General features: G+C 42.2%; 2 protein-coding genes across 13 annotated transcripts in view; both read left to right on the forward strand.

Annotated features, from left to right (window-relative positions):
- UBXN2A (UBX domain protein 2A) lies at positions 1-18,538 on the forward strand. Of its 3 annotated transcripts, none has more exons than XM_080616909.1 (7): positions 1-124; positions 3,365-3,418; positions 4,847-4,979; positions 6,760-6,869; positions 8,336-8,476; positions 13,359-13,523; positions 16,326-18,538. In XM_080616909.1, exons 2-7 carry the CDS (start codon positions 3,378-3,380, stop codon positions 16,603-16,605), a joined length of 870 nt encoding a protein of 289 aa, XP_080473035.1. In that variant the 5' UTR covers positions 1-124; positions 3,365-3,377; the 3' UTR covers positions 16,606-18,538. The 3 variants fall into 3 exon arrangements, with proteins under 3 accessions (XP_080473035.1, XP_080473037.1, XP_080473036.1); XM_080616911.1 differs by having other exon boundaries at positions 4,847-4,937; XM_080616910.1 differs by lacking the exons at positions 1-124; positions 3,365-3,418 and adding an exon at positions 4,265-4,382.
- A 1,114-nt stretch (positions 18,539-19,652) lies between these two features.
- The window catches only part of MFSD2B (MFSD2 lysolipid transporter B, sphingolipid), a 41,648-nt gene continuing 34,704 nt past the window's right edge, over positions 19,653-26,596 (forward strand). For 2 of the 10 annotated variants that reach the window (XM_080616417.1, XM_080616419.1), the window contains exons 1-2: positions 19,654-22,567; positions 26,359-26,475. In XM_080616417.1, the coding sequence (XP_080472543.1) occupies positions 22,517-22,567; positions 26,359-26,475 (168 nt within the window). In that variant the 5' untranslated portion in view covers positions 19,654-22,516. Of the gene's footprint in view, positions 22,568-22,807; positions 26,476-26,596 lie in introns of those variants that run through there. The other 8 variants (XM_080616425.1, XM_080616426.1, XM_080616422.1 and 5 more) reach the window with 7 other exon arrangements.

Consider the following 26,596-nt stretch of genomic DNA (forward strand, 5'->3'; position numbering starts at 1 on the left):
CCGGTCCGGGTGGGGGCAGTGGCTGTCCCGGCCGTTGGCGGCCGCGCGTGCGCGGTGTGCGGCGGGACCCTGCCGAGCTGGCGCGGCGGGGAGGTCGGTGCGGGGCTGTGCTGGCGGCCGTCGGGTGAGTTGCTGCGGGGCAGAGGCCGGGCTGGTCGGGGCAGCGTGTTCCGCCTAGCTGCGTTCCTGCCGCTCCGACCGGGTTTAAACTTTGCCCGCGGCCGCCCTGACGGGAAGGGTGAGCTAAGCCCTCTCGCTGCCTCCTCCTGGCCGTTTCGACCCGCTCCGCCGAGCGGCCCCATGTTCCATCCCGCGCGGAGCGAGGCGTCAGGGCGACGTCCCTCCGCGCAGGCAGGGCGAAGGGGGTTGTTACGCGGGTCCCTCTCTCGGCGCCCCGGGGCACTATTTACACCGCTTTACAGCCGCGTTATGGTCTGGTTGTCTCTAGCAATGCTTCAGGCGCTGTCTGCCGCGGGGCCGGCGTGAGCTGCTACCGGTGTCTTTAGACACTGGGTTTGGCAGGAGGCGCGGAGCGTTGCCCCGTGCGGGGCTGGGCTGAGCAGAAGAAGCCCGGCCTGGGCACCGGGAGTGCGGGCAAGCGTTGGTGCGGCAGCCGCGGGGTGAGCAGGTTTCTTTGAAAAGTGCTTAGCCCTTCCAGCCGGCTGGGGGGTAGGAGGCGTGCTGTGGTTTTACCCGGGCGTATCGATCACATTCAGGCCATTAGGTTTGATGTTTATCTCGCTTTTAATTTGCGCTGGCAGTTTCTCTATAGCTGCTTGTTTCTTTGTCGCACGGTAAGGCGCAGTTTTCAGTCATGATTTCTACGTGGTGTAGTGGTAGACTGCGCTGTGCTCTAAATAGCTTTCAACTTGGGAAGTTCACTTTCTGCCAGAGATAGTAAGTCAGGCTTTCATGAGGCCTGGAGCTGTGTGTGTTTGCTTGACTATACCTGTCCTTCAGACCGAGGAAGGCATCAAAGGTAGTTTCTGTTTTGCTCTTCTTGCATTAAAATAACCAGATGCATAGGCTGAAAAATACTGAGTGCAAAAATGCCTGCAAAAACTAATAGGTCTGTAACGGTGTAGGTGAGAGCTGCTTGTTTCCAAAAACCATCTATGAAATGTCACTGCTGGGTTAGCAGCCTGTTCCCCATGGAGCCAGTTGCAGGACTGGAGCTTCGGCTGGTGGAGAGCCTTTTGAGCTGGAGAACCCAATCTGAGCTGGGAAAGGCCAGGAGTATCCTCCCACAGTTACTAGATGTGGCTCTGGTGGGCTGCTGCTAGCTTCTGCTGCTTCCACCCCCAGAGATTAAATTTAAAATGCAGAAAGTTCCAATCTGTGATACTTTTTATTACCCAAAAACTACGTACCAAAACTCTTAATGTTTCAAGTGTCAGCTAAGGATGACTGTCAGAAGTTGGCAGGAGAGGTTGGATGTGCTAGTTGGGTTGGCTTGCTGAAGTGCTTGCAATGCAGTCTGATCATTATCTCCTAATGGCTTTTTGGTCATAATAAACGTCAGTATGCTGTGTAGGGTGATTTCTTTACCTTGATACATTAACACAAATGTTTCTTCTAAGTGTAATTGCTGTTGTACTTTAGAAGGAACAGCAAATTTCACAGCTGACCAGTTATGAATACTGTTCATGCACATTTGAGGCCAGCCTAATGTAGCAAAAGAATTAATTTGAAGAGCTGCTTCATTGTGTCTGCCTCTCTTTAACAGCTCTGATGACATGTCACAGAGAATCAACAAAAGCAGATGGCTGGAGGTGGCTCTTGTTGCTTTGGGGAGTACTCTGTTGAATAGTGAAAGATAAGAAGATAAGCACATTAACACAAAAAGTACTTTGTGCTAAAGTGTGTTAAAACTTAATTTGAGAGCAGATTGAAAAATGGTATTTTTTTTAAGCACATATATTCACTATACTTACTTGATACTGAAAGTTCTTTTTTCCAAGCGCAGGTACAAATTTCCAAGTACAATGATCAGATATGCCTATAAAGTCATAACATACCAGCACAGCCTCGTAAATGTAATGTTCTGGCAGAACATTCAGGGGAGATGACTGTACCTTATCTTGTGTGACTTATCAAAGGTGTGCTTAGAATAATGTTTTGACCTAATGTATAAGAGCATTGGTTATGTTAAAACCTGTTATGAACATATTTATTGACTGAATCTATTTGGCCATCTTGGGGGTTTCCTGAAGGCTGATTATATAATACATTCCTACAGAAGGTGTCTCACAAGGATTTAACCGGTATCAACCTCCCGAGAAACATGAATTAGTACCAAATAACTGAATGGCTTTTCTTGTTAGTGCTGCAGTGAATATTGTTTCCCCCAACTTCTTCATCTTCTTTAATTAGGTGTCAAGACCACTAAAAAATTATTTTAGTCTCACTGTGCTTTTCAGGAGAACAGTGGCCGTTACTGCTCACTTTGGCACTATCTAAGACTTATGCAGAATGTCATGACTTCATTCCAAACATGCCAGGAGCAGAACATCATCTGTGTAACCTGTACTCGGCAGTCTTCAGGAGTAACTCTTTAAACACAGCTGCAGTTTAAGATTTATAGGGCTTTTTCTAATTTTAGAGTGATTCTGGGTTTTCTGTATGGATTTTTTTTTTTTTTTTTTTTTGGGGGGGGTGGGAGTCTGTCTCTGACTTTCTGTGACTTCCTGTAACTTTTTTTCAGAGAGCTCAGAACTGAGTATAATGAGATCAGTATGGCATTCTGCATTTCTTTGACTCTGCAGACTAATCCTGTAGTATATTTAGTACTTGCAAATCCAGATTTCCCTTCCAGCTAAATGGGAGACCAGAAATTCACAGTTTCTGGGATGCTGCACCAATATGTTGAGGTATGGTAGGAAGCAGAACCTAACAAATCTTGCACCTTTTGGTAACACACACTATCGAGATGAAGGTCATTAGAATGCCTGCAGTGGCAATGCAGTTTTTCTGCAACTGTCTCAGTGTGTGAAAAATCAGTGGTGTTTAAAATCATGTGGCTCAGAAAAGGCATATGATATTTTTGCTTAGCATAAGTAAGGGCATGTATTTTCAGTTCACATTATTATTATGGAATTTATTTTGTACATTTCTGAAAAAGTAACCTTCCTTTTGAATATCTGAAACAGATGCGTGGTTCATGTGTCATTAAATTAGAAGCTGCAGGAAAACAAAGAACCATCTGGAGACTTGGTGGGGGGCATTTGGAGGTTTCTGGTTAAATGTACTATCAACACAGGAAAATCTATAGTGTTTCAGCTACAAAAGGGTGCAGAGTGTGCTGGGCATTTTGTATAATTGTATAGTTCGGTGGTTTTCTAAACCATCTTCTTTCCATAATTAGGTGAAGCACCAGAATGAAAGACATGGACAATATCAAAACTGTCAAGAAAGAATGGTAGGTGCCAGTTCCTCCCACCCCCTTTTTCCTCTTCCTTTGCTATTGCTGTTTGAGTGTCCTGCCGTGACTTTTCAAACTTTATGTTAGTTTTTTATATCCACCTGCTCCACATACATTGAAGTTTTAAAAAAATTGTTTTGCTAAAAGATTTTTGACATACCTGCAATGTTTTCGAGATGGAAAAGGCTGCATAAATATTTTTATTTAAAGTAGAAAGTCAGTCTGCAAAATGCTAGCTCGCTGTGCATCTCTGTATTTGATATGGAGGTATTTGGTTTTCCAGTTCTGTTTCCAAGGTAAGTCATTAGTGAATACCCAGATTAACACTTCAAGTTTCTTTTGTTCCATTAGGAAACTAAACTGGGGACAGAGCATGTCTGAAATATCTTCTTTCAGGTTGTTGAGTTTTTCTTTTGTTTAAATATGTTAATCTGTAGGGATTTCTTATGTAATGGTGCATAGATGCTCTGCAAACAATTCCTTTCTATGCAAATGTCTCCAATTACCATTCAAGTAAGCATTGCTGCCCTTGAATTCAATGCAGTTTTACATAAAACTGGATATTTTTCAAGAGCTGGGATTTTTTTCTCTTCTGAATTGCTTAAAATAGACTTTTCTGAATCTCCAATAGGAACAACTCCTGCAATGTTTACCAAAAGCTGCATAATCCTCTTACTATGGAAAGGATCTAAACTGAAAGATAATTATTTCATTCAGGTTGCATATTTCTGCATTTTGATTGATGAAAATCGAACAGAAACGGCTGTCACATATACAGTGTTCTACAAAAAGATGTATTGATGCACCTTTTTTAATAACCCGACAGTCTCCACAGTACTGAAGTCTTCTATTGCATTTCTTCAGTGTGCTCAAGTGGTGTTGAGTTGGTTTTTCTTGAGTTTCTCTTATGTACTTTCAAGGACAGCAATGAAGGTTCTGTGATGGTGATGGGGAGGTCCAGGTAGGAGTGGGGAAGTAAATCCTTGGGCAGTTTTCTTGTATGTGGTTTTCAAAGCTTATGGCAGAGGAAGTCACCCAAGCCTGTATAGTGGAAATGCTTTAAGGAAGGCCTTTTGCTGGTGTGCAGTTACGTGTTTGAGGGTCTGAATTAGAAGTATGAATCATCTAACTTGCGTTCCTTGCGCTGATACCAAGTTTAGAAGCTTCTGCATAGATGAATTCACCTTTTCTATTGTAATTCTTTAACTTGTGCTTCTGAAATGCAAATAGTAGCAGTAAGAGATTCGTAAGAAGTTTCTAGAAAAGGCACAATACAGAGTTGACCTGATGTTTTGTAACAACTGAGTCACCTGGGTGTGGGGAAGCATCCCTTTTACACCTCTTGGTACTGAGCTTCTAGGGTAACTGCTTGTCTTCTAACCTGTTCTCCAAGGCTTCATTTTTACTTATGCCTTTGTTCTGCAGGTGTAAATCAGGAACTGATGATCAGATTTTGAATGGTACCGAACAAAACTGTGACTACTTTGTAGATAATCTTTTTGAAGAAGCTCAGAAGGTTGGTGCTGTATGTATGCCCCCAACTACAGTCAAGAACCAGGTAGGCAGAGAAGAAAAAAATACTCATGTTTGAAGTAACAGCACTCCAGGAGTACCCCAGAAAACATGTTAGAAGTCCAGCAGCCTCATCCAGTGCATCTATAAATAAGTAAATGCACATGGAATTCAAACAGCAGAAAGAATATCTCCCATCTCTTAGTCAGCCAGGCCTATGCTTCAGTGCTTCTGGCTCTTACTTATAGTGGGTTTAGTGTTCTAGGACTTGAACTGGCATAGGCTAAGGTGATTCTGCTTTATTAGTAAGGGGAGTGAACTGATCATGAGGTGCAAGGAATCATGACAAGTACTGTTACATAAGAAGTTTAAGTTGTAGCTTTTTCCATCAAGAGGCATAGCCCAGATTTTTTTTATTCTCTCTCATTTGTATAGTTTTGGTAGTAGTGAAATGTTTATGGGCTTGTATCTCAGTGATTCTGTCTTTTTCATATTTTTCTGTTATTCCTGGAAGACTGGTCAGGGGCTGGAGAAACAGCCATGTAGAGCAAAGACGTCAAGGAGAAATTTGCAGTGGGCATTACTGGAAATCATGTTAGTGGATCCAGGAAATTCCAGTTCTGAAATAGTGTTCCATGGCAGTACTTCTGTCAGTGTCTAAATGCGGAGTTGGTGTGGAATAATTAGTCTGTGTTAAACTCGCAAACTGGTTTACTGTAGAGGAACTCTCCCATGATGAGAACTTCCGTATGCATAGGTGCCATAAGACACAAGACTTAAAGGAATCTCATTTCGCTGAGTGCTGTGTGCCTTTTTGACAGACTACCCAACCAAAAGAAAAGGTATTTTATTCAGCAGTTTGCCCATGCTGTGTGTTCTATCAGTCATCAGTGTATTTAGCAATCATCTTCTAACAAGTTAAACTGCAAAAAAGAAAAAGAAAGATGAAATTGTCAAGTACTATCAAGCCTAGTTCAAGCTAATTTCCAGCTGAGGTGAATTCTGCATTTGTACTGGCTTTATATACCTCACATGCAGCCAAGTATCTGTCAAGACAAGGTTATTTCAGGGATCAGGCCTTTGATGATCAAATGCTCTTTAAATGGTGTGATGCATAAATATGAAAATGTAATCCCAAATATATCCATGTTAAAGTTGAAGAAATTTTAGTGACCATTGTGAAGGCTACAAGTTAAAGTAGCGAATGTTTTCTGGCAAAGCTAGTAAGCTATTGTGAATTTTTTTCATTACTCTAATACCAATGTTTTGAATATACCAGGAATTCCAGGGTGACATAAATGTATGACTGAAAGTAAATTTTCTGATACTTGCTGCATTTCCTGAGTGAAAAGCTTCTGCACGAAGTATTTCAATGTCTTACTTGCAGAAAATCCTCCTGAATGATTAAAACAAGGCTTTACCCAAATAAATCCCCAGCTGGACTATTCTGGTTGCCGGTGTTCCAACACCAGGCATGTGTGTGCTCTCAAATTAGCTCTTGAAGAGTTGCAGCTGGCTGGGATATTCCAGCTCTTTTTTTTATTCTTTCTTTTTTTTCCTGCTGAATTGAAGGAGTTCCTGACATAGGGAAGCAAAATGATTGGGGAAGGTTTATTTCTAACTCTGATTGACACAAGATATTTAGAAATGTCACTTACCCCTTTGCAGTTGTTCTGCCTGCTGGCACAGAGCTGAAACAGATTATAGCAAGCCTTCCTTTGGTATTTTTAGTCCATGCAGTGGATGATTTACAATTATAGGGTACTGTGGGTATACCAAGCTGTTCTTACATCAGTGGTGTTATGAGAATTGTTCTTACTTTATAGGTTGATGTAATCATTAAACTTTGGAAAAATGGGTTTACAGTAAATGATGGTGAACTTAGGAGCTACACTGATGTTGCAAACCAGCAGTTCTTGGACTCCATAAAAAAAGGGTGAGCTTTGTGTTCTTAATCAGCCTGAGTTAGTGTGCTTTGGATAGCACTTAGCTTATGCTCTAAGTTTTTTACATAGCTGCTTGGCTTTGCTGCACTGCAGTATCCCTGTAGGAGTGCAGGCCGCTGCCTGACTCAGTTCCTGCAGTGCTAATGGCTGTTTTAACATCAACAGGTTTAATATAGCTTTCAATTGCAGCACTCATACAGTTGCTGATGAAATAGATAAAAGTGAGTGTTGGTGGGGGGCACAGCAGGTGCAGAATGAAATAACGAATAAATCAGAGTACCCAGTAAGAGCTACTCATCAATGGTACTTTGGCTAACAAACTCAATGCACAAGTGGTTTAGCATTTCTGGTTTTATGGTCTTTGTTTCCTTTTTATTGATGAAAAGCCTTAAATGGGCACAGCTTATCCATATAACATCAAGATCAGTCTTAAATTTCAGACAGCTTTCCCAGTCCAAACTTGCTATCTCAGTCATTTGTGTATAGCAGTCTTACTGTTATCCCCTTGTTATCAGGATAGCATGATTTGTGTTACTTGTTTGTGTTTGCAATGTTACTTTAAAAAAGCAGGTTGACCATACAAACCAGTGTAATTTTGAGCCTTTAATTTGTAGTCTGCTTCCTTACTCCATTCAAATGCAGAGGCAAATAAAATTTTATGGAGAATATAATGTAATAATTCCTTTTCAAGTATGGGAAACTACGAAGCCATTGTAGTTTTTGTATTTTGCATACTTTGCTAGCCCATCAAAACCACTATTTTTTACACTATTTCTCCCCTGTAGCTATTGCCTGTGTTAGTTGTAATAGCAATTAACTGCACTGTTTAAAGTGCTTTGCTTGCTTTCTGTGCATGCATCAAAAGTTTGCTGCCTTTCTTCCGCTGTTTGCTTGTGAACATACTAATTACAAGATGATTCTTGAATAATTGTTGATGGTAGAGGAGCACTTAGTACAGCCCTTGTGCCAGCTGAGCCCCACCACCCAAAAATGTACTGTCTGCATCAGAGCTCATAGACAAAGGCATTGTTGTGTTCTGCTTAATGCAAATAAAGCATTACTGAGGTGGTATTACTACACTAGAAGTGCAGCTATTGGCAATGATCTAATTTTTAAAAGCTGAGATTCATGTTTATTTGTAATCAAACAACTTGTGTCTAAATCAGTTCTTTCTCTTTAAAAGCCAATTGTCTTTTTTCTTGTTTCATTATGGGGATAAAATAATTGAATCATTTGCAGCGATGTATGGCAATACTGAAGTTCCTGCACATCATGTGCTTTGGAGTGGTAACTGCTGAGTAAATTTAACCATCATTCAACTTGCATGATAATGTCTTTATTATTTGCTTTTTAGTTAATTTGCATTTCAAGGACTGCAGATACCTATTTTGTATACTGAAAATGGGATATACAGTGTAGCAGCTCTTTTTATGACTTTTTGGTTTTTTTTCTTAAGGGAACTGCCTTTTGAGCTACGGAAAGTTTTTGATAAAGAGGAAGTAGATGTGAAAGTGGAAGATAAAAAAGATCAAGTGTATTTGTCATCACAGAAGCCAGTGTTTCATCCTTTTTGCGGACACGGTTACAGATTAGGAAGGTGAGTAGTCTAATGTGATCTGTGACTGAGTAGCTGAAAGGAGCTATACCTGTGGTAAAGGTTCTCATAATTCAGGTTGGAAGTGTTCTCTGGAGTTCGCTAATCCAAGCTCCTGCTCAAAGCAGGGTTAGGTGTGGGAGCAGATGAGGTTGCTCAGGCTTTTATCAAGTTGGACCTTGAAATTCTGTATGAGCGGAAGCTGTGCAGCCTGCTTCAGTGCTGGACTGTCCTCATAGGAAAGAAATTTTTCCTGTGTCCAGTCTGAACGTCTCTTGTTTCAATTTATGTCCACCATGAAGAGCTTGGCTCCCTCCTCTGGATGACCTTCTGTAGACCCTGGCAGGCTGCTGTTAGGTTTTATCATCCCTAACACCATCTCTTCCACAGGCTGAACAATCTCTCCTCACCCAGCCTCTCCTCACAGAGCAAATGCTCCAGCCTGTGGCTATCTTGGTGGCCCTCCATGGAACTTGCTCCAGTTTATCCTTATTTTGGGTACCAAATCTGAGTGCAGTATTTAGGTGTGTCTGACATGCACGGCATGGAGCATAACTGGCTCTGACAATCTACTGTCTGTCGGTTAATACAACCAGGATGCTGTTGGCTTTCTTTATTCAAGGTCTCAATATTAGCAAAACTGTTTCCAGCTGAGAGGCTGTCACTGTTCTATTCTGTGATTTAAGAGAAAAGAATCTCTTTTAAAGATGTATGTGCAGTACATTTTGCAAGAAGAGTGGAGTATGACAATCCTATAAAGGGAAATGAAGTAGTAAGGTTATTTTGCATTCTCTGCAAAATATTTAACACATATTTAACCATACGTTTATTGCAGTAAGATATTATACTGTGTTACAGCGATCATCTTTTCTTTACTCCATGAGTCTCTTATGGTTGGAAAGTGCCAGCCACTAATGCCAATGCTAAAACTGGACTTGATTTATAACCAGACAGTACTGTATTTTGAAAGGCTGTTGCAGAGGGGCAGGACAGGAATTAATGTATTTGATCCTTGTGACTTTTGCTTCCTACACCCAAATTACCTGTTTCACATACCCATATGGTGTAAGACTTGCATGTCTGTAAGAGCAGACTTTAGCCTAGGGAACAGAACCCATTCAGTGACAAGGAGCCTACAGGAAGCCTTCACAGGTGGGACTGCTTAGTGACCTGCTGGGTGGCTTGGCAGATTGCAAAACCTAAGGTGAAGAGCTGTTCTGATTAAGCAGAAAGGTCTTGCTACTAAGGCCCAGTGCTTACTTTGAGGGAAAGCATGACCTGGGTAGGAACAGATGAGGCAGGGTAAGAAGATAATAATGTGCAGAATAAGAGACTAATAATAGTAAAGGATAAGTGGTTCCAGGCTGCCTCAGAGAAGCAACTATCTGTTTTATCAGATTTATCTGTTTCTATAGCACAGTCCATTCAGTTGCTGCATGCTTGAGTAGATATGGTCAATAGGGAAAGTCTTCCCTTGAGAGATGGATGAAATGCTGCAGGGCTTGATTTTGGTAGCACTGAAATCCTAAGCAAACAAGAGTCAAGAGCTTAACCTTATCTAACAGTAGACCTGTGTATAGCAAAAGCAAACTATCTTCAGTGTACTGAGTTTCTGCTGCTAACCATTGCTAAATGGGAGGGTGTTCTATTGCTTGTCATGCTCTGTCATGCCTACAGCAAGTAATGGTCTGGCTTCCCAAAATGCAAGTTAGGCTCTGGAAGCATGCTATTCTGTGGATTTCAGTTGACTGGTCTTGTACACTGAGACATCCTACAACTTGCACAGCTTTTTTTTTTTTTCTTTATGGACTAGATAAAATGCCTTTTTTTATCTACTCTTGCTCCAGTCAGTGCTATGCTATCAGAGCCTTTCCTTTAAAGGTTAGTAAATACTTTTCCTGATGTTGGAAACGTGATCTGTAAGTGCTCTTGTTCAATAAACTAGTGCTCACTTCCTGATGTTAATAAATGTCCATTGCATATGCTACTCTTTCAGCAAAAAGTTTTGTGAGGAAATAGTAGTGGTGCTGAGACCTGTAAGAAGTTTTACGTTGTTTTACTCTCTTCCCACAGTTGCATTTGTGTACTTAATCAGAAATGAGACATATGACTGAACAGTTTACTTCAGCTTATGACCTAGTTGAAGTTCTGCTTTGCAAAACCACTTTTTTTTTAATAGTCTATAGATTTTCTGCCAGTGTTCCCAGGCGGAGGGATTATGTGGCAGATGAACCACTATGAATCAGTCTGTTGAGTGGCTCATTATAACTTTTCATAGAGGGGAAAAATGGAGGAACTAGAAATATGGCGGTTGATGTAACTCACATGAGCTTGATCCCTCTCTTTGTTTTACTGGAGAAACAAGTGAGACTTATTTTCCAATGTACCTTTTGAACCCATGTAACTAATAGATATATTCTGGTTTGTCTACCACCATTCAGCTGCATTCAAGAGTCTGGGATTATAACAAGATTTGTGACTACACTTTTCTATTCAGCTTATCAATGCATTTTAAGGACTGCCTCAGAAGCATGTTAATTAAACTATTGACTGAAATCCCATGTAGCAGAGTGGCCTTGCTCTATAACCTCATTAGAGTAAAACACTGTGTGCCAAGCTTCTTAACCATTAGTCACAGTAAGGTATGATACCTAACTCTTGGGATTCGTATTTTTAGCTAATTGACAGGAGCCTCTTACATCTCTTCAATCTTCAGTTTACATCCTCTTTGTATAATCTTATAACAGAAATAAGCCTTTAAAAGAGGTGATAATGCTTTGATCTGAGGCTAATAAGAGACGTCAGTTCTTGCTTTGTGATTTTGGTCAAAACTCCCACCACTAGATGGTTTTATGTGTCAGCAAAGTTAATAAGTATAGGAATGCTTTAAACCTTGGTGAATATAGATCTTCTGACTTTCTCTTGCAGATTCACTTAGTATGTTGCCTGCAGTTTCAGACATGCATGCTATTGAAAGAATCCTCTTCAGTGCCTACCACAAATTCTGAGATGTGACTGTGAGGGAAGTTGGTTTGAGAACAACACCAAAATCCGTATCCATTTGAAACAGTTCTGTGAACTACAACTGTGATTAAGCTACAGTGTAGTTGAGCCCAGGCTAAGGCAGCTGCATGGCTGACTACCTCTCCAGCCTCCACTATACTGGGGTCAGCTGGTGCACACACAACTGCGTATGCCTCAGTGTCTGGACCTGGAACTGAGCTCCAAGGAACCGATCAATTAGACAGCAAACGCTGATCGCTGCTGGACTGAAGTAGGGCTCAAACTTTCTGTGGAGGTTTTTCGCTCTGCTCCCAAGACTGTTTAACAGTGTTGATGGTGCTCAAGTGTTTTTTCCAGATCTGGAGGACAGTTAGGTTTTATTTTGTATTTGGGTCAAGCATGAACAGAACCTGGGTGTGAGATAAGTAAATTGGTAGAGGTAGGTGGGTGATAGTAAGTCACTTGTACTCGGAGCGCCAGGATATTGTACAGATGTGCCTCTTGGAATATGTTGGTGCCAAGTTCTTGTGCCTCAGCTGATTTCTGTGTAACACAAAAGAATTCTGTGCTTCTCATCTGCCTCCCGTTGCAGTGAACATCACTTACTACTCACTTAGGAGTGAGATTCCTTGACTCTCATTCCTTTTGCAGAGTTTCAATGGAAGAAATAAAAAGTGCCTCTACTGGCTGATAGCCTGGAAGTGAGAGCACTTAACTAGGCAGTGGGTCATAAGTTTTTTAAATACCTCAGACTGAGCAGGACTTTTGAGCCCAAGACTTTATTAGCCTGAATATATCAAGTCCTTAGCCATATTTGTTTGAGCAATAAATTTGCTGTGATTTTTCTGCTTTATGATTAAGCTAAGACACGTACAAGAACATAAGGATGCAAAGCAGGTGTAGCATTAAGACTTGTTCTGTGGTCATTGGTTACCAACTGCTCTCTCAAGAAACAGTATCTCATCAATTTTCTGTGCAAAGAGAAAGCTTTTCAGCAAACCACTGTGAAGTGTTTGTGTAGTTGGTGACCACAGCTGAGCTCAGAAGAAATGGTAACTCCTTAAATCGCTGCTATTGTTTTGCAAGCAAACATCTGGTTATACTCACGTGGGCTGAGGATATGCCTGTTGGATCAGGCTTTCTGGTGACTTAAACAGTACATGCTGAACAAGCCTAGTCCTCAAAGCAGCAGTAAGCTCTAGGCATTTCTTCAGAATAAAAATTTTTGCCAGTAATTTATTGTTTTTAAGACCACGCACTTGGACTGAGGTCCCTGTATTCTGTGAAGTCATTTTATGGATCTTTGCCCTTGTGGTAGTGACTTAGAAAAAACCCAAAATGCAATGCTGTGTGCATCAGGCTGGATTTTTCACATGAACTCAGTTTCTCTGGTAGATGAGTAATGCTTCTAAGCTGAAATAGATGCTACTAGGGTCTAAATCGAGGCTAACAGCATTCACTTAAATAGAATTACTGTAATCACATTACAGTGAAAATTAACATTGAGTATGCAAATTCAATACTCAAACACCTTAAAGTTTCACCTGTGTGATTAGAGTACAAAAAACGCACGAGGAATGTTCAGACTGTTTTATCTTCTGCGTATTCCTATTTAATCCTTTGATATTTAAGTTCCCTTCCATCTTGTAAAAATGTTTAACATGAGCAAACTGAAATTCTTTAGCACGTTGAAGTCTTCAAGATAAAGTATTGGCATACAGTTTAACAGAAAAGCTGACATTTATGTCGGTATTCCTACATTTGTTAGAAGTCATCAATGCACCCTGAACAGGGCAGAAAGCTCCAGAAGCAAAGATCTGGAGGGAGGTTCAAGCTCACGTATGTACACAGAAGCATAACCTTATCTGGCTTTTCTTTTCAGTGCTACTCCAAGGATAATCTCCAAAGTAAGAGATGATCATCAAGGACCTGACAACAAAAGGCATCTCCCTTTAGTACCCTTAAACAATTTGGAGCCTATCACTAACATCCAGATCTGGTTAGCTGATGGAGAAAGGATAATTCAGAAATTCAATGTTTCTCACAGGTAAGATTTATTTTAGCACTGTCATAAGCATTTGCATCTGACCTGCTTGTCTTATGCCTGTAGGCATGAAAAGTCTCTTTAATTTCTTTGAATCATCTTACCTCCTCCGTTCACGTAACACTGGACTGCTGTTCAGCTCCATCTAGAAAACCGCCTTTCAGATGTTAAGAAATCTTTTAGCTGATGAGAGGAGCGTAAGAGACATGTGAACCGATGTTAATAGACAGCACGTAACTGAGCATTAATGAAAATCTGAGGCAACTCTAGGAGTTGTTGGTAGGTTAGTGGAAGTTAAGGTGTATGTATTGCTCATTACTAGAGGAAACAGCTTTTGAAGATTACAGATCTCTCACAGAATGACTACACCTGGAGCAAATTGCTTAGCAAAAAGCCTGCTAATCAGTGGGCACAGACAACACCACAGGTAGGAGCTGGAGGGTATTACTCTAGGGTTAAGCCACAGAAACATCCTGGGAGGGCCAAAGTCAGCGCACTAGGCAGCGGAGGTTCATCACTGGCACATCAACATGGACACAGTAGAATGTATGCAGTGTGTTTAATTCTTAATTGGTAAAATTTCCAGCTCTCAAAGAGGCTTATAAATGGGAATTACATAAGAAAGTGTTGGCACAGCATATGTCTGCAGGAGCTTTGAGAAAGTAGGATTAACTGTTTAAATTGTAGATCTGCTGTCTTTAGAGACCTTTCTCAAATTTGTAATTAAAGAAATTACTCCAGTACTAGACAGTCACATCAGAGAAAGGATATGTTTCCTGTGCTTCTCTGTGAAGCAATTTAGAAGTGATCATAGGTCTAACACAACCCAGGCTGCTGTCAAGGTAAACTGTGCGTGTCTTTGTGGCTGGTCAGAAGAAAAGCTCAGCAGCTGAAGGTTAATGGCTGTAACTTTTTTTAACTTGTACTAATTTATTACTGCTAGTGGCATAAGGTATGAACTAAAACACTGTTGCGATGTACTGCTAAAGGATGAACTGCTATTTCAGCTATAAATACTTCACTGAAGGGCTTAATATCTTAATTATTTCAGGTTTCACACATTTAAGTATATTTAGAAGCTTTTTGTCTTCATGGTAAATAGCAGTTTGAACAGCTGCTAAGTGCTTTTGGAGGAGAAAAAAAAAAAAGTGAGATAAGCAGAACAACAACCTTACCAATGTGATGCTCTTTTTGAAGTAGTTTGAAATAAATACTCCATCATAACCTATCCTTTCATCACAAGATCAGCATATTTGTGCTACAGACAGTATTTGAGTATGACCTAAAGAGAAATAGGAGGAAACCCTTTTAGAGTCCAAAGCCTTAAGCATTACGATTGTATGTGTAGCACTCCTTTCCATGGAGAAGCAGAAAACAGTCAACTCTTTGTTAATTAAACTATAGGTCAATAACCTGTAGCATATATAATATATATTGCAGTGCCTGGGTACATAGATTACTTCTACCCTTTTACAGATAGAGTGTGTATGTGCCTCAGTAACTACTACTTTAGGTAAGACTTGGTTCCTGGTGAAAGATTGAGGTTACAGCCTTGGGGCTGTAATATGGGGAGTCGAGGAGACGTGAGAGTAAAGCAGCCAGCAGAGCAGTGCTGTAGGAACAGCACACCTAGCACTGTCTTTAAGTTGAGCTGTGTTCTTCCTTGAGCAGTTGTGAAGCTAGTGTAACCCTGGAGCATCGGCTATGGAGCCTGGTCAGGAACTTGTCCATCCTAAAGCAGGTAGCTGGCAGCCAATTGCCTGAGCTGCAACTTTGATATCATGTGTGTAGACACCTGTAAATGTCAAAACCAAAATCTATTCCTGCTTCAGGTTTTTCAGGCTTTAGGCCTATAAGACCAAGTGCTGTCTCTTGATGGAGGCCTGCATGCACAGGAATTAAAACCTGGCCATATCTGTCCTAGTAAGTGTGGCTAAGCCATGAAGGTCGTCTCTGCTGCCTGTTAGGATGGTTTTGCCCAAGCCAACTAGCACTTTCTCAAGTGATATCTAGGCTTGGTTTGGATCTTAGCCCAGGTCCCTGAGTATTCCAAGATGCAGTAAACCCCATTGGCTACCCTGTGCATGGGGGAGAGGAAGGATGAGTTTAATGATTTTTCAGTAGCAGGAGGCTGCCAGCTGGCCTCAGGATGAGGGAATGACCATTGACAATATGTTTATTTTACTGGTATAGATGTTTCCTGTCATCTTCGTTTTCTAATCAAATTGGTCAATCCTGACTCTTCCGTAGCAAAACCTTGGTCTTGCTCACTTTTTGCAAGGTTCTTCACAAGAGGCAGCTTGAATCTGTAGTGAATTCACTGATGCACCTGCTTGGGTTGAAGGAGACTGTATTTAGATCCAGATAAGCTATCCAGACAATTTTTGAAAACTTTTTTTTTTTTTTAGTGTTATGGTTCTGCTACATGTACCACACACCGGAGGCATGTTTAATTCTAGCTCTTGGATAGGGAAACCTCAGGTAAGGGCTCCACCAGCTGGTTAAGAAATGGTAGGCTTGTGTAACAACCATCTGAGCCACAGGGAAGCATTTGAGTGCTCAGAGTAAGATACTCATCCTTTTTTCCCTTGGGAATGCTCTCAGAGCAGATGAACCTTGGTTGTTGCCTCCCAAGTGGATCAGGCACTTTAGGATTCCATCCATCTATACTCCTCCATTTCTGTGCCATTAGCTGTTTCATGAAGTAGGTGTCTCATTCTCTTCTTGTGGTGACTGTGTGTTGTGCATATGGTCCGTGTTGGCAGTGGACTGCTCTAATGCTGAGTTCTCTTTCTTTCTTCTCAGAATAAGCCATGTCAGAGACTTCATAACAAAGTATCAAGGATCAGAGGGAAGCGTCCCCTTTACGCTGACCACTTCGCTGCCATTTCAAGAGCTGCGAGATGAGACGCTCACGCTAGAGGAAGCAAAGTTGCAAAATGCAGTTGTTGTTCAGAGACTTAGGAAAACAACTGAACCTTTCAGGTTCTTAGTGATGAAAACACCTGACAATGACTATAAAACTGCTGCTACACCCAATGGACAGCGCAAGAATGAGCAAAAAAACACTATCAAAAGTACATGATCAAATTAGCTTTTAACTGGCCAAAACCTGCATGCAGGTGGAACTAGACAAAACCAAAAATGTAACCAGCAATATCTGGAGGCACTCTCATCCTTCCGTACTGTGCTCTTAGTGAGCAAAATTTGTGCTGTGCTATCATTTGCTGTAATAGAAGTATTTTTAACTAAATTTGGTGGTCAGAGACTGGCTATAATGTAGCAGAGGTAACTGTAGAACAGGTAATCCTTAGAATTTTCTTAGGTAGAAAGCTTCTAAGTTCTTTAGTGAGTATATTTAAGTGGAACAGTGAGACTAAATTACTGCTGACAGCACCTTTTAAGGAACAAATAGTATTTATTTTTGCACTTTGGACAGTGAGACTGAACCAATTGTTTCACTTACATTTTAGAGTAAGCTGCTGCAGTTTGCATTCTTCTCACAGTAACTTTAGGCAACAGATGTTCAGGGAAGCTCACATTTGAACTCTTACCTAACTTGTAAACCTTCAGTATCTTCAGGATTTAACTTTTATCACAAGATCTGCAGTGTAATATTCTGTCAGGTCTTCACATGGTGGTAGGTGCATGTGTGAGAAGATAGAAATGAGGTAGTCTGGTGCATACTGTATATGAAGTGCCTCAAAGAGAGTTCTGAAGGAACTGTTAGTACTAGTGGTAGAGAGGGTTTCTGCCTCTCTTGTGCTGCTACAAGTGTCTTAGAGATTGTGATGTTAAACTACCTAGCTCATTAGGATAGAAATCCACTTTTATAGCCTTGTTGCACAAAAACTTCAGTTTTTGTGGAGATTACCATACAGAATAGTGGCTTAGACAGGTGTAGTTGGCTTCATACTATGTATCTGCCTGTGTCCTGAACTGAGACAGTAACTGCATGTGGCCAAGTTTCAAAGACGTTGAAAATCCTTATTTGAAAACTGAGGTTTTTCTCCTCTTCCCCTCACTCCCCCTACCCCATTTCCAACCAAATTGATTATTTTGGTTTTCATGTACTTGAGGCATAAAATCTATAACAAAATATTCCATGTTTTGCTAAAGGAGATATCAACATAAAGATTAAATATTTTGTTCTGTGTTTGCCAAGTAGCATGTGGGTTTGTGAATGGAACTAGAGTCTCTAGTAAGACTTCAATGAGTGCTGGCTAGTCTGTGCTACCTATGCAAATGGATGATTGTTGGGGTTGTACTTCTTTTGCATTGTTAAATGAAAGATGGGTTTGAGATTCCCCGGTTTTGTTCTAAATAGAAAAATTATTTAATTGGACTGACTTGAATTCCATAAAAGTTCTGTTACTTCAAACTAGACCTCCTTGGATGGATAAGGAGCTGCTCAGGAAAATTCAAAGGAAAAAAGAGGCTTCTAGAAGGTGGAAGCAGGGACAGGCGGCCTGGGAAGAATACAGGGATGTTGTCCAGGAAGCTAGAGACCAGGTGAGGAAAGCTAAGGCTCAGTTAGAATTGAACTTTGCTAGGGATGTTCAGGATAATAGGAAGGGATTCTATAGGTACATAGCGAATAAAAGACAGACTAGGGACAATGTAGGCCCCCTCCGGAAGATATCGGGAGAACTGGCTACCTGGGATTTGGAGAAGGCTGGGGTTCTTAATGACTTCTTTGCCTCGGTCTTCACTGGCAAAGTCTCTGACCACACCACCAAAGTCTTGGAAGGCGGATGCAGGGACTGTGAGAACGAAGACCCTAGACCCACTGTAGGAGAGGATCTGGTTTGAGACCATCTTAAGAACCTAAACGTACACAAGTCCGTGGGACCTGATGAAATCCATTCGCGGGTCCTGAAGGAGCTGGCGAATGAAGTTGCTAAGCCACTGTCCATCATATTTGAAAAACCATGGCAGTCAGGTGAAGTTCCCGACGACTGGAAGAAGGGAAATATAACCCCCATTTTCAAGAAGGGGAAAATGGATGACCCGGAGAATTACAGACCAGTCAGTCTCACCTCTGTGCCTGGCAAACTCTTGGAGCAGATTCTCCTGGAAGACATGCTAAGGCACATGAAAAACAAGGAGGTGGTTGGTGACAGCCAGCATGGCTTCACTAAGGGGAAATCCTGCCTGACCAATTTGGTGGCCTTCTATGATGGGGCTACAGAACTGATGGACAGGGGCAGAGCAGTCGACGTCATCTACCTGGACTTGTGCAAAGCGCTCGACACTGTCCCACATGACATCCTTGTCTCTAAATTGGAGAGACATCAATTTGATGGGTGGACCACTCGGTGGATAAAGAACTGGATGGATGGCTGCACGCAAAAGAGTTGTGGTCAATGGCTCAATGTCCGGCTGGAGACCGGTAACGAGTGGTGTCCCTCAGGGATCGGTGTTGGGACCGGTCTTGTTCAACATCTTTGTCGGTGACATGGACAGTGGGATTGAGTGCGCCCTCAGCAAGTTTGCCGATGACACCAAGCTGTGTGGTTCGGTTGATACGCTGGAGGGAAGAGATGCCATCCAGAAGGACCTCGACATGCTTGTGAGGTGGGCTGATGCCAACCTTATGAAGTTTAACCATGCCAAGTGCAAGGTCCTACACCTGGGTCGGAGCAATCCCAGGCACAGCTACAGGTTGGGCAGAGAAGAGATTCAGAGCAGCCCTGCAGAGAAGGACTTGGGGGTGTTGGTCGATGAAAAAATGAACATGAGCCATCTTCAGTGTGCGCTCACAGCCCAGAAAGCCAACCGTATCCTGGGCTGCATCAAGAGGAGCGTGACCAGCAGGTCGAAGGAGGTGATCCTGCCCCTCTACTCTGCTCTCGTGAGACCTCACTTGGAGTATTGTGTGCAGTTCTGGTGTCCTCAACATAAAAAGGACATGGAACTGTTGGAACAAGTCCATAGGAGGGCCACGAGGACGATCAGGGGACTGGAGCACCTCCCATATGAAGACAGGCTGAGAAAGTTGGGGCTGTTCAGCCTGGAGAAGAGAAGGCTGCGTGGAGACCTCATAGCAGCCTTCCAGTATCAGAAGGGGGCCTACAGGGATGCTGGGGAGGGACTGTAGTGATAGGACAAGGGGTAACGGGTTCAAACTTAAACAGGGGAAGTTTAGATTGAATATAAGGAAGAAGTTCTTTACTGAGAGGGTGGTGAGGCACTGGAATGGGTTGCCCAGGGAGGTTGTGAATGCTCCATCCTTGGCGGTGTTCAATGCCAGGTTGGATGAGGCCTTGGGTGGCATGGTTTAGTGTGAGGTGTCCCTGCCTATGGCAGGGGGGTTGGAACTAGATGATCTTAAGGTCCTTTCCAACCCTAACTATGATTCTATGTGCTTGCTTCATTCCCAGAAATGTAAAAACTCTTTCGTTTCATCATCTCTCCAGGTGTGTTTGAGGGCAGTGAAATGAAAGACAACTGCATAAATACCTATTCGGAAAGCAAATCTCGGAAACCTATGCAGTTAACTGTTCTCAGTGCTGTAAAGTTGATGTTCTGCTGTGTCGTTCAGGTTTATGTAGCAAATAATCCAACTAAAATTTCTTTGCTCTTGCACTGACTCCTCTACTATATGAAAAGCCTACCAGATCTCTAATAGTAGAAGGAATGTGCAGACAAATCTACTAGTAAAATTGAAGAGACAAGTCACTCACAGATCTAACCCTCATTCTGCAGAACTTCCAGAACAGTAAATTTTGTTAATCGGTGCTTTTGAATTTGTCTTAATGTAAAACTACTGGAAAACCTTACATGCTTGATTGTGAGCTCAGTTGTTCTTATCTAAAAGGTGCATGAAATGTCAAAATATATACAATTCAAGCTAGTCATAGTTAAATTAGTATATGCTAGTCAAAGTAATATACTATTCCTGCGTTTATAGCATAGAAATTCAAAGGAGTAATTAGTGTAAGATTGATAAGGAGAAGTGTCACATTTTAACATAGGTAAATCCATTTTGCTTGTTATCAAAAATCATGGTTTTGGAAGGGAGTAGTATTTCAGCACTGATTCATGTCTGCTATCAGTATCATAAGAGACCGGGTAGTTTGACTCTGTCTGGCTATCTACTGTGCTTTACTGAAATAGGCTGGTTTTGGGTACACCTTTGGTGTACTTCTGTGTAATTGCAATTTGAAAGTGTCATGATCTTAATTACAAAATGAGAGCAAATCTTTAAAAAATCAGGAGTGATGCTGACTGCACTAATCCCTGTTAAGCTAGAAAGTGCCTTTTAAAAAAAGGCAACAAACTGCGATTGGGTAACTCACTAATTTGGAGAAAATCTTTGGAATGAATACAGGGCTCTCCTAAATCTAATTGGTTTCAGTTAGTCTGTAAAGACTGATTGGCTACCTGTAGTGCCTGGACAGCCTAATCTCTTGCTTAGTGCTGTAGACAGCTATTGTGCATTGGTCAAACAACAGTAAAACTAGCCTGATCAATGCTTGAGTTTGTGAAACACACAAATGCTATCAGTTATTGTTTCTCACAAGCTTTCAGTGTTTTGAGTAAAGCCTGTGTATTTAACATCATTTACAGCAAAATTGAAATAGCCTAGAAAAGAAGAAAGAAAGGAAATGTTTTCTCCAGGTTTTCTTCTTTTTCCTTTTCCAGATGCAGGCAACAAAGATTTAAATGTTGTGAGGACATTGTGTAAAGAGAAAACAAAGAAACTAAATGTTGAATTTGAATGTTAGATGCATACCTTGTATCTAGCTTGGTATTTTAAAAGAACTTATATGTTGGGGTCAAGGGACTGAGCAGTCCACCTCTGCTTTGGAGCCTCAGACTTCAGGGGCCCTTTGAAGCCCCAAAAGCTTCAGTTTTCAACAAGGCCTATTAAGGCCACAATTTCGGTTTTGTGTTGAAGGTCTGTTTCTAAGATTTTCTTTTTTTTTTTTTTTTTTTTTTTTTTTAACACCTTGTTCTTTCAGAATCTCACAATTTTTCTGCAGTTATTCTTGTCAAATGACTTTGTCCAGGATTTGCATATCAGTAGTTCATGGTGTAGTTTGCAATGTCTGTCCAATACCAGAGTGACCCTGTCAATAGCAGAGCTCTTTGAATCAGCCGATCCAGGAAGCTTATGGTTCAATCACTGAGCAGATCACCAGTCCTCAGGTGCTTGTTGGCTTGTTTAATCCATCTTTTCTCAGGCTGTCTCGCTGTTGAAAGAGTTCACACTTCAAAATGCAGTTGGTTTTTTTTCCCTTGATACGGAGCATGCTTATAAGGCCGTTTTCCTGTGGGCAGAGGGGTGACGAGCTTTTGTTGCCTGAAGAAGGGTGCTGGTTCCACCGCTCCGAAGGCAGCAGCAGCAGCTCGTGTGGGTTTTGTGTGATCTCGGGTCCAGTCGATAGACGACAGCATTGCTGGCTGGCGTGGTTATAAATTCACATCAGTCAGGAAACTCTGCATCTCTTTAAAGGGCAGAGCTGGTATTTTTATACTTTGGGTGAAAACAGCCCCAGGAACCTTCACACCCGATGAGGGCGCACTCCCCTGCGGGGCGAGGCAGGAGCCGCGGTGCCGCTGAGGGGACCGGAGGGGCGGGTGCTGTGGGGGCCCTTCGGACGCGCGGGCTGGTCGGTGAGCAGGCTTACAGGGCAGTAAAGCCGGGGGTTTACCTCGCGGGCGGCTCCCGCGGCAGCCACCGCAGGCAAAAGCGAGGAGCTGCCTTGCTCCTCTCCCCAGTTGAGATGGCATGGAGGAACTGAGGCGGAGGAGCTGTTGCCGCTGCCGGCTCGGCGGTCTCGGCTGTGCAGCCCTGACCCGAGGTGGAGAGAGAGCTCCTCCCGCGGGGAATGCCCTCTCCCGAGCCTGGAGGGCAGCAGTCAGTACTTTTGCCACTCCGGGCGCTGCGTGAGAGCTGAGGGACTACGCCATCCTCTCTCCCTCGCTTTCCCTCCGCGCCCCGCCCCGGGCACGCAGGTGCTGGACGGGGGTGGGCTGTCCGCTGTGCCATGGCCGGGGCTGCGCAGGGCAGCCAGGAGCGCCCGGCGGAGGAGGAGGAGGTAAGGGGATGGGGTCCCTCTCTAGTTTTCTTTTCATCGCCGGCAGGTTGGGGGGGGGGGGGGGCATGGTGGGCACTTTCGGGGGTTGGGGCAGCCCGTGCGCTGTGTAGTGCTTTTTGCGCGGTGCAGCCTGTCTCAGCCGGGTACCTGAAGTAGCTCTTCAGCCGTTACTACCAGCCTTCTGTCTCACCGAACAGCTCGGTGTAACTCTGGTATTGTCCTTCGAGTGCACTGTATGATATTTACTGCCCATCTCGGTGGTGGGTGTCCATCTCAGGTCCCTTTCCACACCTTTTCTTCTGGGACTCTCTCTGATCAAGGCAGATGGGTTGCAGGAGAGGTGTGGGCTGGAGGAGGTCTTTCTCTTCAGGCAGCCTCATCAACTTAGAACTTGCAGATGTGTGTTGCGGGTGGGAGAGTATCTAAATGCTTCCTCTTCAGGCTCGGTACTTGTCGAGAGAAGTGGAGGAGATGAGAAGTGAATGAAGACCTCCCTCGCTCTGTGGCTCTTGAGGGGGCATCTGATCAAACTGGGAAAGGGGCAGCTTCAAAACATAGGGACCAAAGTAACCTAACAATGTGGTGGAGGGCGTTCAAGCCATGGAGCTCATCGGATTCTGTGGGTACACGTTGCTCTGGCTTGAATTGTTGTGTTCAGAAAGTATCAGAGAGTGGATTCGTGGGAAAAACCTGAAGATTTTTAGACAGAGGTATGCCATCTTTGGCTCACAGAGCTCCTCAGTGTTAGGTTTCTGGCAGCTGGAAGGGTATCATGGGAAAGAACCACTGTATCCTGCCTTGTTCATGCCTGTTGTAGGTGTCTATGCCCAAGCCCTGCTTCTGTCACTTCTTTCACTCGGGTGGGCTGATGTTGCTGAGAAACCTGAACAGTCCTCAAGGTACTTGGTGTGAGGGACCTGGGATGCTGCTTGTGACTGTCACACACAGAGTTGAGGCAGTTAGTTGTATGGTCACTCACAGGACAGAAACATTACCAGTATTAATTCTACGTTGAGAGAAAAGCTGACTCAAAAGCTGCTCCTTGGTAGCTAAGTTTTCATTGTTTCTCAGATAAACCTAGACTAGTGTTTATCTTTGAGTCACAGGTTTTGCTCTCTCTTCTTACTGCTTTAAAATTACTCGTTGGCTCAGTTCTGGACTCAACTGATAAAGAATAGCTTAGGACAAAATGGGGCTGTTCCCTGTGCCCATAATGTGCATACAATATCTTCAAAGTTGCAAAGAGTTGTTTTCGGTGTGCTTAAATACTTTCTTTAGAAATAAGATGGTCTGTTATAACCGCTGTATTAATTTTTTTATTCTGTTGGGGAAGAGAACATTTGCAAGCAACAAAAATATGGCTTTAACTTACAAGAGAATTAAAATAAAGGAACCACAGTGTATGAGATGCATTCATTTTCTATAACAATGTTCAACCTTATTCTTCTATTTAAGGAGCAAAATCAAATCTCCTTACTATTATGCTTTCTTGGTTTACCTTGAAACACAATTAATTTTGATATGATGGGGGCATGTAGAAGTATAAAACTGTCAAATTAATCTGAGAACAAAAAAAGATTATAATTTAATTTGACCCTCCTTTCTCTTACCTCCCACTCCATCCTTTCATGTTTCTTCTAAAGCTTGTAGAAGCAGTTTGATGTTGACATTCAACTACACCACAGAGGTCTCAAAACAAAATTTTCATTGTAAATACTTTGTATTTTGTTCCTTATTTGACCACTGCCTACACATTCAGATCTCCAGTGAATTTTCTGAGTACTTACTGCCAAACTTATACAGGTGAAAGCTTTCACTGGATTTCACAGAAATCGAGCAATTCCTGTTGCTTGAGGAAGCAATGCAGCAGGGAAGTTTAACCTTAAGAGAAAAACCCTGTTAGCTGCTCATGGCTAGTGACTGCCATTGATCATGCCACTCTGCACAGATGTGATGTTATCCTTCTCGAGACAGTTTCTGGTGTCATTTGTTAGCAGTATCATGTAAAATCAACCAAGGCTAGGGGCTGAATCTTCTACATCCTTAACGGACAGCTGCCATGTCTATCTTTTCTACTCTTACGTTTAAGCCTAGGAAGCTAAAAAGAAGGAAATGTACCAGCTTTACTGGTGCAGAGACCTACCTTCATGTTTACCACTGTCTCATAGGATACTGAGGTAGAAAACATAGTGATTACCATATAACTTCCATGTGGAGAGTCAAAACAGGTTATGGGCTGCTGCTTTTGGAAAGTGACAACAGAATGTAGACTCTGAATGATTATTCCTCAGCAGATAGAAACTCAGGGGCATTCAGTTAAATTGCTAGGCAGAGGATCTGCAGTGAATGCAGTAGCATTTCTTTTCATGGTACGTGTCAATCATGCATAGAACTGCCATGGTGCATTATGGCTTAATATCTGAATGAGTTCCAAACGTAATTAGGCAAAATAAAAGGAAAACAGGTATTGAACAGTGTTCAGGATGTAACCTCTATTTTAGGAAGTTCATGAACTGGTGGTGCCCTGCGTTTCTCTGGGTGACTGAATGCAATATCTCTGTAGGCTGTGTCTTATCTGACAGCTTATTTGATTCTGTAAATAACATTCATAAACAAAATCTAATGAAAACTTACCTACTTACCTACTGCTGTGACGAAAGTATTAAGCTAAAGGTGATCTGGGAATGTGATTCAGAAGATAGTTGAGCAGCATCCTGGGAGTGTGTGGAATCACAGTGAGACTGCTTTTCTGAAAGATGTATTAAGATTGTAAATTTTATAATCATGAAACTGGTGTAAAGACAGGAGTGCTGCCTACAGCCTGTAAGTTTGGATCTTGGTTGACCGTTTCCTGTACCACAACTTTAATAAAAGTAATTGTTAAAATCTTAACATTCTTTGTGTTATAAAAAGATTTTGGAATTTGTGTATACTGTATATAGAGGCATTTACTTTTTCTGTGTTATTGTGGCCTTAGCTATTGAAAGGACAAGGGGCAGTGGTTTATAAACTGAAAGAGGGACATAAGGAAGAAATCTTTATGGTGGGGGTGGTGAGACACAGGCACAGGTTGCCCAGAGAAGCTGTGGCTGCCCCATCCCTGGCAGTGTTCAAGGCCAGGTTGGACAGGGCTTTGAGCAATCAGGTCTGGTGGAAGGTGTTCCTGCATGTGGCAGGGGGGTTGGAACTAAATGAGTTGTAAGGTCCCTTCCAACCCAAACCGTTCTGATGCTAGGGAGGAACAGAGCACAAATATTTGAGATCTATTCAGTCTGCATTTGACTGTGGAACTCCCTTCTATGAATGTTGTCTAATTATGAGAGTATGTATCAATTACTATGGTCTGAAATATTAATATAAGAAATTATCTTTTTCTAAAAGTAAAAAAAAATCTTTAAAAAATTTTGATTTAAACATTCAATGACAATATAGTGTAACAGTATATGTACATCTTTGCTTCTTGCTTGTTTGTAGACTTGTTCCTTCTTAGTCGCTTGTGAGGATCAGGTAGGTAAGCCTAGATTCCCTTGTAGGAACATGGTAATCTGGTTTTTGGGGCTGAATTAATGAAGAGAACCATTAAAAATCAAAGCAATGAGCATACAAATGTCTGTTGATGATAGGGGTTGAGGACATACGGATTTATTAGTGGAATAACTGTGAAGTGAATCCATAAATTTGGAGTTAACCACAGACTTTAACCTTATAACTTCTGTAGCTTTTAAGTCGCGTACCTTTTTTTTTTTTCTTACGTCGTGTACGTTACATTTTTTCTGCTTCATCTTGAACAGGATTACAGGCTGTCAATTTGCAGCAAATTATGCTATGCAATAGGAGGCGCCCCAAACCAAGTGGCAGGGAGTGCTACTGCTTTCTTCCTCCAGATCTACCTGCTAGACATAGCCCATGTAAGTAGTACAAGAAACCTTTGTATATTGTAGACTTACCTCGGTTCTGATGTTGTCAACAATGTCACTGGAGTGATAAACAGTGAGTTAACTAATAAACCTTTTAAATTGTCTTGGTATT

The sequence above is a fragment of the Psittacula echo genome (genome assembly GCF_963264785.1).
Source record: "Psittacula echo genome assembly, chromosome: 4".
Lineage (NCBI taxonomy): Eukaryota > Metazoa > Chordata > Aves > Psittaciformes > Psittacidae > Psittacula > Psittacula echo.